The sequence below is a fragment of the Vulpes lagopus genome, chromosome 12 (assembly GCF_018345385.1).
Source record: "Vulpes lagopus strain Blue_001 chromosome 12, ASM1834538v1, whole genome shotgun sequence".
Classification (NCBI taxonomy): Eukaryota; Metazoa; Chordata; class Mammalia; order Carnivora; family Canidae; genus Vulpes; species Vulpes lagopus.
The window spans coordinates 13,962,591-13,975,777 of NC_054835.1; the positions used below are offsets into that span (position 1 = coordinate 13,962,591).

A 13,187-nucleotide genomic window follows, 5' to 3' on the forward strand; every position below is an offset into this window, starting at 1 on the left:
TAGTGAAAAGAAAATGTTATTAAAATCATAAGAAAAAAATCATAAGAGAAAATAGATTTACAGCACTATACTATATTTATTGAAAAAAAAAACTGCATATAAGTGTCCTTAGCAGTTCAAAACCATGTTGTTCAAGGGTCAGCTGTAGTTGTCAATTCTTAAGTGACAGGATCATGACAGGTAGTTATCCAATTAATGAAAACAATATGTAAAGTTCAAAATAATGAAAGAAATCTACACATATACTGGCATCAGTTTATTTTGCCTGAAAATACGTGCATATTGCTTGGCAATTCTAACATGTGAATAGTCTTTTCTTTGAAATTAGGGCCACTGTTACACGTTACACTGTTATAAATAATTGGAGATTATTGTGATTTTTCCCCCGTAATCTTTTTGATCTAAGGTACACCAAATTTTTCTTAGTGATTCACCATTAAGGAGTCTTTCCAAATCACTCTGTCTTCACAGAAACTACTGTTGTTATTTTGTACTCGTATTTTATATAATACTAAAATACAAAGCCACAGTAGCAAGTGCAGTGGACAAAAAGCTCTCTTGGCAACTAGTATTAACCTGGGGGGAAGAAGTAGAGCAGAGCGTGTGGGTGTGTCTTGGAAAGGATCTCCTAGCACCAGCACTCATTGTGGGTGTCAGTTGGAATGTTTTTAGGGAGTGGAGAGCATTGGCTATCCTGGTGACATAGTTCAATGGAAGCTGATTAAAGAATTTTTACCATAATGCATAGTTATTAAAGAAAATTAGGAAAAATGCACATATTAAAAAGAAGAAGAAAACTCTCAATTTCATTATTCAAATGCAGCAATTAATGATATTTTGGTGAATTTCCTTCCTGTCTTTAATTCTAGGTATAGTTGTAATTCCACTCTCTATTTTAAAATATCTCTCCTGAGTTACATGACATTACCCCGTTAGCCTCACTGTCCTCCCCTCTTCAGAATCTCTGCTTTGATGCACTCCTGTGTTCCGTTGTAGGCCATTAAGGAAACATTGCAAATGCTCACCATTTGGACTTTCCTGGGATCTTACACTCTCTATTTACCCACAGATTCAATATTTCCTGCAGAGGCGGCCATCGCTGAAGACCTTGTTTGTGGACAGCTACAGTGAGATGCTTTTGTAAGTGACACTTTGACTCTTATGCCTCAATAGCAGACAGCATCTTTTGGCCCAGTCCTAAGATTATAGCCATCAGTTCTCACCCATCCTTTCACATATGCTGAGCTTGGAACATAGTAGGACCTCGCAAACATGTTGGATGAATGATGGAAGGCCCTCAGTAAATGTGTTAACTGGTGAATACTGAGGCTCTACCCTATATCAGCTATGCATCAGGTGCCAGTGAATGACAGACATGAGTTCATGTGCTTTACATTCTGAGTTATAGCCTGAAAAGTCTTGTTCATTTTCTTTCATCCACTCATCTAACCATTTGGCATTCACTGAGTTGGCACTGGGATACTGAGATGAACTAGATATGATTCCTGTCTTCAAGGAATTTCCAATCTTTAGAACAGGGTTTCTCAGCCTCAGCACTATGGTAATTTTGGACTAGATGATTCTTTATTGTGGGGGCTGTCCTATGCATTTTAGAATGTTTAGCAGCATCCCTGGCCTCTCCAACCCAGATGCCAATAGAACTCTCCCTGTCCCTGACAGCCAAATATTGCCTGTATCCAGATATTGCCAAATGCCCTCCACTTGGGGAGGTACGCTGCTTTAGGGGGAGACAGATAAGCAAAAGCATAGCTATAAAACAATGTGGATGTCACTGAGAACCTCTTTCCTTCACAAAATAAGCTGAAACCTTATGAAGTTTCCTTGGAGGACCCAGGATACAAAGAGTACCTTCAGAAGGGGATGGGTTCATCTCCTGGGATCTCTTCTATGGACTTTACTCTGATCTCCAGTCCCCCCCCTTTTATAAGATGTTGTATTTATCTATCCATGAGAGACACAGAGAAAGAGGCAGAGACACAGGCAGAAGGAGAAGCAAGCTTCCCACAGGGAGCCCAACGTGGGACTTGATTCTGGGACCCCAGGACCACACCCTGAGCCAAAGGCAGATGCTCAACTGTTGACCACCCAGGCGCCCCATTTTTCCTCATTCCTGAGGCCTCTCTTTATTCCTGATAATGCAATATTCCTTTATTCCTGATAATGCAATAATTCCTTTATTCTGCAAATGCAAGAAGTTGATTTCTTATCCAGTTGTTGCTAGCTTGTTCCTAGGACTCACAAACCCCATCATTTTACCATAATCTTGAGATGCTTACACTTTTGTTTTGTTTTTTATTAGCTTCAGTAGAATTTAGTGATTCATCAGTTGCATATAGCACTCAGTGCTCATTAGATCAAATGCCCTCCTTAATGCCCATCACCCAATTACCCCATCCCTCTACCCACCTCTCCTCCAGGAACCCTCAGTTTGTTTCCTATAGTTAAGAGTTTCTTATGGTTTGTCTTCCTCTCTGATTTCATCTTATTTTATTTTTCCTTCCCTTCCCCTATGTTCATCTATTTTGTTTCTTTAGTTCCACATATGAGAAAAATCATATGGTACTTGTCTTTCTCTAAGATACTCACATCTTAACCCAAAAGGGCAGGGTGGTTAGTGCAATGCTGGTTTGCTTTACTAGGGGAAGCAATATTGTTGTACATAGGATTGTTCCAATAACTTTGATTCTATTCTGAAGAAGATCATTTGTAGGAAGGTTAGAAGTTTATTTTATTTTTTCAAAGCTACCCACGTAGGGTAGCACATAGGGAAACATTGAAGAGTACTGAAAAGCTTACAGTCAGTGTATGAGTTCCTCATCTTAACTCCTCCCATTCCTTGCATTCCTCATTCCCAGAGACAATCACTTTTCATTCTTGTAACTCTTTTTTCTGATGTTTACTCACTCAGTAGATGAGGATTTAGCATCCTTATACTTCCTTGCCTTTTGCTTCCATTCCCCTAGCTGTCCAATATGGTTTTTAGTAATTTTTGTTTTACTGGGTATTGAGTAATTTATGTTATTATATCTCTACAAGTAGTATTCACAGTTGAGCTTCATAATATACCATACCTTTCCCCCCGTTTCTCCTAAAGTTGGTAACTGTCTTGTTTTCACTTGTTTAGTTTTCTTTGTATCAACTATTAACTTATCCCACACATCTTGAAGCCTCTCAGTACAATTTTTCTCAAAATTGGTCACATAAATTATGTAATTGGAATCCCTTGCTCCTTTTTTTTTTCTTGAAGAAATTCCTCCTAGAGTGTTGTCCTCTCTTTCTAATTGGGATGGTTTCTCTCTGGGCCTGTTGCTTAGCTGTCATCCTGGGACTCCTCTTTGCCACCAGCCTTGGGATGCTCACTGCTATCCTCCTGGGTTAAACTTCCTGTCTCTTTCTTGATTTCCTTGTTTTATTTGAGCACATCCTTTATATTGTCCTCTGGTGAAAAAGATGGTCTCATGATGGAGAGCACAGTGATGACAGCTTTCATCATACCTGGTTCTTGAGTCCCATTGCTCCCACATGTACATCCAAGGTGTTTACCATTCACTAGCACCTCGAGATCCCTTTCACTTCTCTCCTGATCTGAACTCTATGTCTTCCTCTTTACTGATTAACTCCCTTGTTTTGGGAGAAGGCATCCTAAGCCAAAGAGAGAAGACACATAATAGGGAGGAAGGGAATAAAATTTATTTTAAATCTGGCATGTCTGAAAATATTCTATTATACCTTCATGTTTGACTGCTAGCTTGGTTGGGTATAAAATTCTTCTAAAATTTGAAGATATTTTTCCATTGTTTCCTTTCTTCAAGTATTATAGATGACAAGTTCAAAACCATTCTGATTCTGGATCATCTTTTAAGACCTGGCTTGGTTTTTCCCTTTGTAGATCTATAGTATCTTCTGTTTGTTTCTAGTGTTCTGAAACTTAAAGGTGTGTCTTGATGTGGATTTTTTTACTCAATGTTCTGGACACATAGTGCGCTCTTTCAGTCTGGAAATTTATGTCTTTTATTTCTCGATCTCTCTCCTGGAACCCTATGATATGTATATTGAACATCCTGACCTAGTCTGAACCAGTTCTTATATTTTCTCACTTGTGTTTTATCTCTTTATCTTTGGCTTTTCTTTCTGGGAAGTTCAAATCAATTTTAATTACCAATCCTTCCATTGAGTTTATTGTTTTTATATAAAGTTTTTAATTTCTAAATGCTCTTTTTAAAAATTCTTTGTTCTTTATTTCTAAGGAGCATTCCATTCTTGTTTCTAAGCATTTTACTCTTATTTCATTGATGAATATCTTCTTTTGTCTTTCTAAGACTATTGAAACAGCTTTTGGTAAATTTTTCTTCTTTTTGCATAGGTTTTATTTTCTCCAAGTTGTTGTTTCCCATTTTCTTGTCTTGCCCTATCTTTAATGTTCGAGGCTATCTGGAGATTTTTGATATCTGGTCATGAGAAAGAGTGGAAAACGGAAAAACTCGTTGGAAGCTCTCAATGTATGAATGGGGCTTATCAATTTTGAGCTACACTCTAAACTAGTCTAGGTAAGCTATTTATTGGGGAATATCTTTTTTTTAATATAAATTTATTTTTTATTGGTGTTCAACTTGCCACCATATAGAATAACACCCAGTGCTCATCCCATCAAGTACCCCCCTCAGTGCCCGTCACCCAATCACCCCCACCCCCCACCCACCTTCCCTTTCACCCCCCCTAGTTCATTTCCCAGAGTTATGAGTCTCTCATGTTACTGGGGAATATCTAGTTAGTCAATTGCATCTTTTCAATCTTCTACCTGGAGGGAAGAAATCTGGCGCCACAGTTCTGAGAACTGAGTAGAATAGAGGGCTTTCTGTAATCTATATAACATAAAAATCATATTGTCTCCTGATTTTGGTAAAATGTCAATGCTTTCACTGTCTGATGAAAATGGGTCCAACAGTCTTCTTTTATCTTCTTCAGAGACAAACCTCCCCTCTTCTTTATTTTAGGTCTCTTCATCTATTCTCCAGAGGTCCCTAAGCCTTTTGAGATTCCTTGATTAAATCAGTTGATTCTCAGCTTTCCCCAGTATAGATTTGGATTTGGTTTTGTTGGGTCTGCTAAGTCAGTTTTCATTTGTCCACTGCTCCCCAGATTCATATGTGGGGGCTCCATTTACCACCCAGGACAACTCTTTACCTGTTTCAACTAGGGTTAGTTATTATTTTGGCCAAGGTCCTGCAAATACAGGGGAATAGTTTTCTTTTGCAGCAGAATTCCAATTGATGAGACAGCCTCCTGACACCAGTTTCCTGACTCACATCAGCACAGTGGTAGTTTTTTGGTGGGTTCTCTCACATAAATGGGAATTGAGGTGGTTGGTGTAGTCTACAGTATAAATGTAGGTGGGGGAACTTTCAGGAGGAGGCCATGTTGAACAGGGAGACCTGGGATGAATATGTGAAGGTACCACTAGGCAGACTCTGTCATAGGATCATCAGATTTACTCTGCCTTATCCATGGACCCTACCTGGGCAACCCCCACCAGTCCAACTTGCTGAGGGACATCTTGCCTGGCTCTGCTTCTGAGTTTGAGGGTGTGACCAGCAGACTCTACCTGTGATTTTTCAGGAGAGCATGGCCTGTCCTTCCTCACTGCTAAGAATTGTTTCTTATTCTTTCTTCATTATTGCCTTTTTAGATGTTTTTTCCTAATTGCCCCTTTCATGAAATCTAATACCACAAATATACAGTATAGTTGTCTATGTACTGTATTAATATTTGTGCTTTCTACAAAAAGAGAATAAGATTCTGCACCCCCTAACCAAGTTTTGCCCCCTTGGAGAAGATGTTGTTCCTACTGAGAATCATGGGCTAAAGGAGACAGGACAACCAACCCTAGCTTGTCACAGCCTGTGTGTGCTTCTGAGGGATCAGGCCTCCTCGGTGCTTGTAGATGAAGCTTCCTATCCCTCCACCTTCAGTTTTGTGCAGTCACTGTTCATGCTGGGGACCGTGGTGCTATACTTCTGCCACCACAAGGAGTACGTGGCCTCTATGGTGTTCTCCCTGGCCATGGGCTGGACCAACATGCTCTACTACACCCGCGGCTTCCAGCAGATGGGCATCTATGCTGTTATGATTGAGAAGGTGGGTGCCGGTGTCCAGGTAGTTCTCCACAGAGCCAGTTTATACCATGAGCATGTGGGACATGATCTGCAAACTCTGTTCACCCTCTGTGGATATTACAATATCTGGGAAGGTTCTGGTTTAGCTCAGGACCCAATTTCCCAGCTAATTCCTCAAGAATCAGGCAACCTGGCCCTGACCCAGGTTTGGGGGCTCCTTTGAAACCTGACTCCTCTATATACCAGGACCCCTCTCCCACTAGAACAAAGGCCAAGGAGTGGGGAGCTGTAGATGATTTCCCCATGACACCAGAACTGAGAACCACCAAACCAAACCCTCCTGCATGTTCTCTAGTTCACTTGGGCTCAAGATAAACAACCAGGATTACATAGTCCTGACCCTCCCCTTGGCCTTGCCTAGGACTGGACTTGGTTCTGACAAGTCTGCTCTCTCCTGCAGATGATCCTGAGAGACTTGTGTCGCTTCATGTTTGTCTACCTTGTTTTCTTGTTCGGGTTTTCCACAGGTAATGGGCTTGCTCAGGGCTGGTGGTGGGCAGAGCTCCTATTCACCTCAGTTTCCTGAGGACTCTGCAGGAGCTGGGTGGGGAGAGGCCCCCTGGGATTATGTATCTGCAGGTGACAGAGCTGGAAAATAGAGAACACAGAAATGGTCAGGAGAACCTGGAAATGCAATTCATAAAATATTGTAAGCAATTTTAGAGGTATGAAGTTCTGCTTGCCTATAGTATAGCTACATTTTGGCTTAGTTTTTTTTTTAACATTTTATTTTATTTTATTTTAAGAGAGAGAGAGAGAGAGAGAGAGAGAGAGAGAGAGAGAGAGAATGACCAGGGGAGGGGCAGAGGGAAAGGGAGAGAGAGAATATTTTTTTCGTATATACTTTTTTATTGGAGTTCGATTTGCCAACATATAGCATAACACCCAGTGCTCATCCCATCAAGTGCCTCCCTCAGTGCCTGTCACCCAGTCACCCCAACCCTCCTCCCACCTCCCTTTCCACCACCCTTGTTTGTTTCCCAGAGTTAGGAGTCTCTCATGTTCTGTTACCCTCACTGATATTTCCCACTCATTTGAGAGAGAGAATCTTAAGCAGGTTTTATGTCCAGCACAGAGCTTGACCTCATGATCCTCAGATCGTGACTTGAGCAGAAATCAAGAATTGGCACTTAACTGACTGAGCCATCCAAGTTTCCCTTTTAACTTTTTATTTTGACATTATTTCATATTTTCACAAAAGTTGCAAGAATAGTACAAATAACTTTTCTGTACTTACTACCCAGTTCCCCAAATTTTACATTTAAAAATTACTTCCTCTCTCTGCTACACATGCACACACATACACACACCATCACCACCACCACGCTAAAAAAAAAAAATAGTGAGCTGCAGACATGATCAGCCCTTTACTATTGGATAAAGCCTGCATTTCCTAAAAACAATAAGGTTTTCTTACATAAACAATGTATAATTATCAAAATAAGGAAATAAACATCAATACAATAGTATAAACTAATCTACCAGCCTTATTCAAATTTCACCAATTGTCCTAATAATATCCTTTACAGAAGTGAAAATTCCAGATCATGCACTACATTCAGTTGTCATGTCTCTTTAGTTACCTTTAATCTGAAGTGGCTCCTCAGTCTTTCCTTGTCTTTTGTGACCTTAGATTTTTGATAAGTAAAAGCTGGTTTTTACAATGTTTCTCAATTTGGGTTTGTCTGATGCTTCCTCACAATTAGATTCAGTTGTGCATTTTTTATTCGAATATTAAGGAATATGTATCTTCCTCAGTGCATTGTATCAGGAGTCCCACATTTGTTTAGCCCTTCTCTAGTGATGTTACGTTTAATTACTTGGTTTTGGTGGGTCTGCTAGATTACTGTAAAGTAATTATCTTTCCCTTTGGAATCAATAAGTAATTTGTAAGGAGGTGCTTTGGGACTAGGTAAATATCCTGTTTCTCATCAGACTTTTAACTGGTAGTGTTAGAATCCACTGATGATTCTCACCTGAATCACTTAATTCTAATGGTTGCCAGATGATGATTTTCGAACTCTGTCATTCCTCCTACATTTATTAGCTAGCATTCTATTGTAGGGAAGAGTTTTCCATTCTACATGCATTTGTTATTTATTTCATCATGCCCTCACAGATTCTTTTCTGGTTTTGTTTCATTTTTCATGGATTCTCACTTGTTAAATAGGTCGTAATTTTTACCATCACCATCTATCTTGATGCTGAGATTGTCTGAATAATCATCTTTGGGAGCCTCTTCAAGCTGGCTCCTGTGTCCTTCTGACATATTCACAGTATTTCTGGGCACCTGGTTCTGCTTTGATCCTCATCTGAGTCCTGCACTTACATGGTTCACATAGACCCTCCCCTGTCCCCACCCCACAGGCTGTTTTGGAATCTCTGTCTCAGAGTTATGGACAGCTTTGACTGATAGAGATGTGTGTGGGCTCTGGCACTTGGTCTGAAGGCTTTGGTCTATCAGTACCCACGGAAGGGACTTGGCATGTAGGTTAATGGATGCTGGGTATGAAGTAACCATGGGGCATAACTGCTACAAAAGCTCTTAGGCCCCAGATTATATTTCCCAAAGAAAAGTGTAGCACACAGCAAGAGGCCATTCTGTTCTGAGCTGCTTAGTCCCCATCATTCTAGAATGGGGCTGACTCTGGGTCACCTTCTAAGGGGCACAGTCAGAAAGATTATGATTGAGAAGCTGGGTGTGGATTCGGGACTGATATATAAAGTTAGGCAGGTCATGTGCTGCACAAAGGTGACTCTATTCACATTGTATATATAGATTTGCATATTTATTTTAACAGCTTTTTTCCTAGCAGGTTACAATAAAGTTCTTATTGTAACAAAACAGTATAGTTGTCCCTTGAACACCATGGAGATTAGGAACATCAATCTCTTGCACAAAAATCTGTAAATAACTTTTGACTCCCCCAAAACTTTAGTAATAGCCCATTGTTGATCAGAAGCCTTACCAAGAATATAAACAGTTGATTAACACGTTTTTATATGTTAGGTGTATTATATACTGTATTCTTATAATAAAATAAGCTAGAGAAAATGTTATTAATAAAATCATGCAGAAAATAGTTACGGTATTTTTTTGAATCAAAAATACTATATGGTATTTTTTTAATAAAACCTGTGTATAAGTGGACTCATGCAGTTTAAACCCATGTTGTTCAAAGGTCAACTATAATATGGCAATTTCCTGATAGTTCTGGAGAAGAGAGCTGTTTTTCTCTTTCTAAATTCACACAAAGATGCCATATGGCCAAGCAGCATCCCTGCTGGAGACCCATCAAGGGATATGGTGGTGTGTCTGCTGGGGGATCTATTTTGGCTTCCATCCAGCTGCACTTGTCCCTCCCCATGCCCTATAGCGGTGGTGACACTGATTGAGGATGGGAAGAATAACTCTGTGCCGACTGAGTCCACATTGCATAGGTGGCGAGGGCCTGGCTGCCGGCCACCTGACAGCTCCTACAATAGCCTGTACTCCACGTGTCTGGAGCTCTTCAAGTTTACCATCGGTATGGGCGACCTGGAGTTCACCGAGAACTATGACTTCAAGGCTGTCTTCATCATCTTATTGCTGGCCTACGTGATTCTCACCTATATCCTTCTACTCAACATGCTCATTGCCCTCATGGGTGAGACTGTCAACAAGATCGCACAGGAGAGCAAGAACATATGGAAGCTACAGGTAAGTGTAGCAAGAGGGCGTCTACTGCTGTGTCTGCTGCTTAACACAGCTGGGTATATGAAACCCTATAGGGTTTGAGGAAGGGCAGAGAGCACAGTCAGTCCTGGGGGATCAAGCAGCAGCATCTCCCCTAGTTGACTTCCTTCTGATCTCTCCTGCAGTGTTTCCCTCCCAAGCATCATCAATTAGTGTTCATAGACATTGTGTTTACTGTGGCTGGGCAGTCCCCAGGGGCAGGAGATGGAGGGCTCAGCCCCATGTGGTACCCACCTCACAGGAGCTTGGTCTAGAATGGACACCAGAGACCAGACTTAGGGGGAGAAGCTAAAATGGGATGAGCCCTAACAGCTGCATTTTTAGCCATCTAGTCCACATCTACCTTTTATTACTAGCACAGTAATAAAATTATCATTCTTATTAAGTAACATTAACTCTATACGCGGTGTTGTTCTAAGTGTTTTAATGCTCTCATTTAATTCTCACAACAATGCTATCAAGTGGCTACCATTACTATTCTCATTTTTTAAATAAAGGCACTGATGTGTAGAGAAGTTAGGTATCCATGTTCAAGTTAACTACAGATCTTCCTCAACTTACAGTGGGATTACATCCCAATAAACCACTGTAATTTAAAAATATATTCAATACACTGAACCTCCTGAATATCACAGCATAGCCCAGCCTACTTTAAATGTGCTTAGAATATTAACATTAAAAAAAAAGAATATTAACATTAGCCTACAGTTAGGCAAAATCATCTAACACAAAGCCTATTTATAATAAAGTATTGGATATCTCAAGAAATGTGTTGAATACTATAATAAAAGTGAAAAACAGAATGGTTGTATGGGTACAGAGTGGTTCTAAGTGTACTGGTTGTTGAACCTTGTGATCGCATGACTGAACTGGGAGTTCCCAGTCCAGTCATGCAATAGGATTGTACCATATTTTGCTAGCCTGGGAAAAGATCCACACTCAAATCTTGAAGTATGGTTTCTGCTGAACACATATTACTTTTGCACGATCATAAAATTGAAAATCATTAAGTTGAACCATTTTAAGTTGGGGACTATCTGCAGGAAGTAGCACAATCAGGATTCAAGCCAAGTAGTCCCATTTGTGATCCTGCTCTTAACAACTATACTATCTGCCCCTCTGTGGGCACTTCAGGGAAGAGTCTGGGGCTGGACACTCCACATCACTCATGGGAGGCCCTGCCCCAACCCAACCTGGCAGGCACCAGCAGTGCCTGGGCAGGTCTGGGCTGGATGGGCTGAGCTTGGAGTGTATACCTGCTGGGCTACAGTGTACTTGCTGGGAAACAAGCCTGATATAGAAGGTGCTAGAGGTCCAGCTTGGGGGCACTGGGGCTGGGAGAAACTCTGGAGAGGCTGATCTTGGAAGCCCTGCTGGCAGCCAAGGGCAGCCCCTGGCTAAGCCCTCTGTCTCTCTGCCCTCTCACAGAGAGCTATCACCATCCTGGACACGGAGAAGAGCTTCCTTAAGTGTATGAGGAAGGCCTTCCGCTCAGGCAAGCTGTTGCAGGTGGGGTATACACCTGACGGCAAGGATGACTACAGGTGGTGTTTCAGGTAATGCCCAGGCAGGAAATCAAACTAAGGGAGCTCAGGAGCTTAGCTATAGGTATCAGGGATCTACCCAGAGCCAGCTATGGGTACAGAGGACGTTCTGGGACTTTGTGGGCATAGGGAACTCACCTGGAGTTAGCTGTGGATACAGAAACCTGCCTAAGGGCCTCCTGGGATGAGTCATGAACATAGGGGACTCTCCCAAGGCAGCTGTAGGTAGGTACAGGGGCTACCCTGAGGCTCAGCTGCAGGCATCAAGGACTTAATGTGGGCATAGGAAACCTACTGGAAAATGAGGTGTCCAAAAGGGGTCATCTAGTGATCAGGGTCAGAACCAAGAATACAGCATTTAAAGTCCCTGGACCTTATGATGTGGTCAGAGAACACAGCTTTGAGGGTGGTGTCCAAAATGCAGGACCCTCACAACCCTCCCTCTATCAGCTATGTCTCCCCATCCTGGTCTATGGGCTTTTGGGATTGACTTGTGGCACCAAGCCCTCAATGTGGGAAGCTAGGCATGGCTTTTAGGCCATCAGCTCCCTTGTCTCCTTGCCCTGCAGGGTGGATGAGGTCAACTGGACCACTTGGAACACCAATGTAGGTATCATCAATGAAGACCCTGGGAACTGTGAGGGCATCAAGCGCACCCTGAGCTTCTCCCTGCGGTCAGGCAGAGGTGAGGTGTGAGGGAAGGGTGATGTGGCATGGAGGTGGCCTGATGTTGGGCAGGTAAAGCCTTGGGATTCCTTGCTCCTTGCTGGACTTCTTCACCCCACAACCTGGATGCTGGAAGAGGGCCAACCACCTGCACACACTCAATCACAGGCACTCTTGTGTACTCTCCCACATTTCTGTACAGCTGACTGTGCCACATGCCCATGTTCACCAGCTCCGCCAGCACCGTGGTCCAGGCATCTGTCCTCAAGTGCCCCAGTAGAAGCAGTCCATCTCATATACAGCCATCTGAGACAGCTGGTCTCGTTGTGGGCTGCCCTGTCTCCTCTTCCCGTTCCTCATACTCAGTGTCTACATTCAGCTCTGTGAGGCTTATGGACACAAGCAGGTATTAGCAAAATCTCACCTTCCATGAATGCATCCAGCTGGCAGAGGAAGAATGGGAAGAGTAACGAGTAGAACATAAAGTAGAAATGCTCTGCAGAAAATCACTACCAGAAAAAAGGTCCTTTATTAGTTAATGGTAAACATCTAGTAGTACATGTTAAATTAAAGGTCTAATTGAAAACATTTACTTAAAAATGAAGAAAACCTAGTTTGAATTGAATACATTTTGAGTTGTAATTATAATTCTGCACTAATTATTTCTTTTTAGCTTTTAGAAAATGGTGCTAAAATATATATAATACAAAAGTTGCCATTTTAACCATTTTTAAGTGTACAATTCATTGGTATTAATTACATCCACAATACTATGCAACCTTTGCTACTATTTCCAAAACATTTTCAATATTTCAAACAGAAACTCTGTACCTATTGAACAATTACTCCTATTTCTCCCTCCTCCAGCCTCTGGTAACTTCTATTCTACTTTCTGTCTCTGTGAGTTTGCCTAGGATAAATACCTCACATAAATGGAACACACCTTTTATGTCTGGCTCAAAAATATTCCATTGTAGGTATATATCATATTTTATTTATCCATTTAATCTGTTCAATCAACATTAGGATTGTGTCCACCTTTTTGGA

At 41.5% G+C, this 13,187-nt stretch overlaps 1 protein-coding gene across 5 annotated transcripts in view; it reads left to right on the top strand.

Annotated features, from left to right (window-relative positions):
- TRPV1 (transient receptor potential cation channel subfamily V member 1) overlaps positions 1-13,187 on the top strand; it is a 38,610-nt gene that overhangs the window by 19,394 nt on the left and 6,029 nt on the right. For 4 of the 5 annotated variants that reach the window (XR_005983176.1, XM_041726066.1, XM_041726065.1 and 1 more), the window contains 6 exons: positions 1,070-1,140; positions 5,991-6,156; positions 6,595-6,661; positions 9,572-9,894; positions 11,359-11,486; positions 12,044-12,159. Coding sequence is in view for 4 of the 5 variants with exons in the window: in XM_041726066.1 (XP_041582000.1) it covers positions 1,070-1,140; positions 5,991-6,156; positions 6,595-6,661; positions 9,572-9,894; positions 11,359-11,486; positions 12,044-12,159 (871 nt within the window). In the remaining variant the exon portion in view is untranslated. The remainder of the gene's footprint in view (positions 1-1,069; positions 1,141-5,990; positions 6,157-6,594; positions 6,662-9,571; positions 9,895-11,358; positions 11,487-12,043; positions 12,160-13,187) is intronic. The other variant, XM_041726070.1, reaches the window with a different exon arrangement.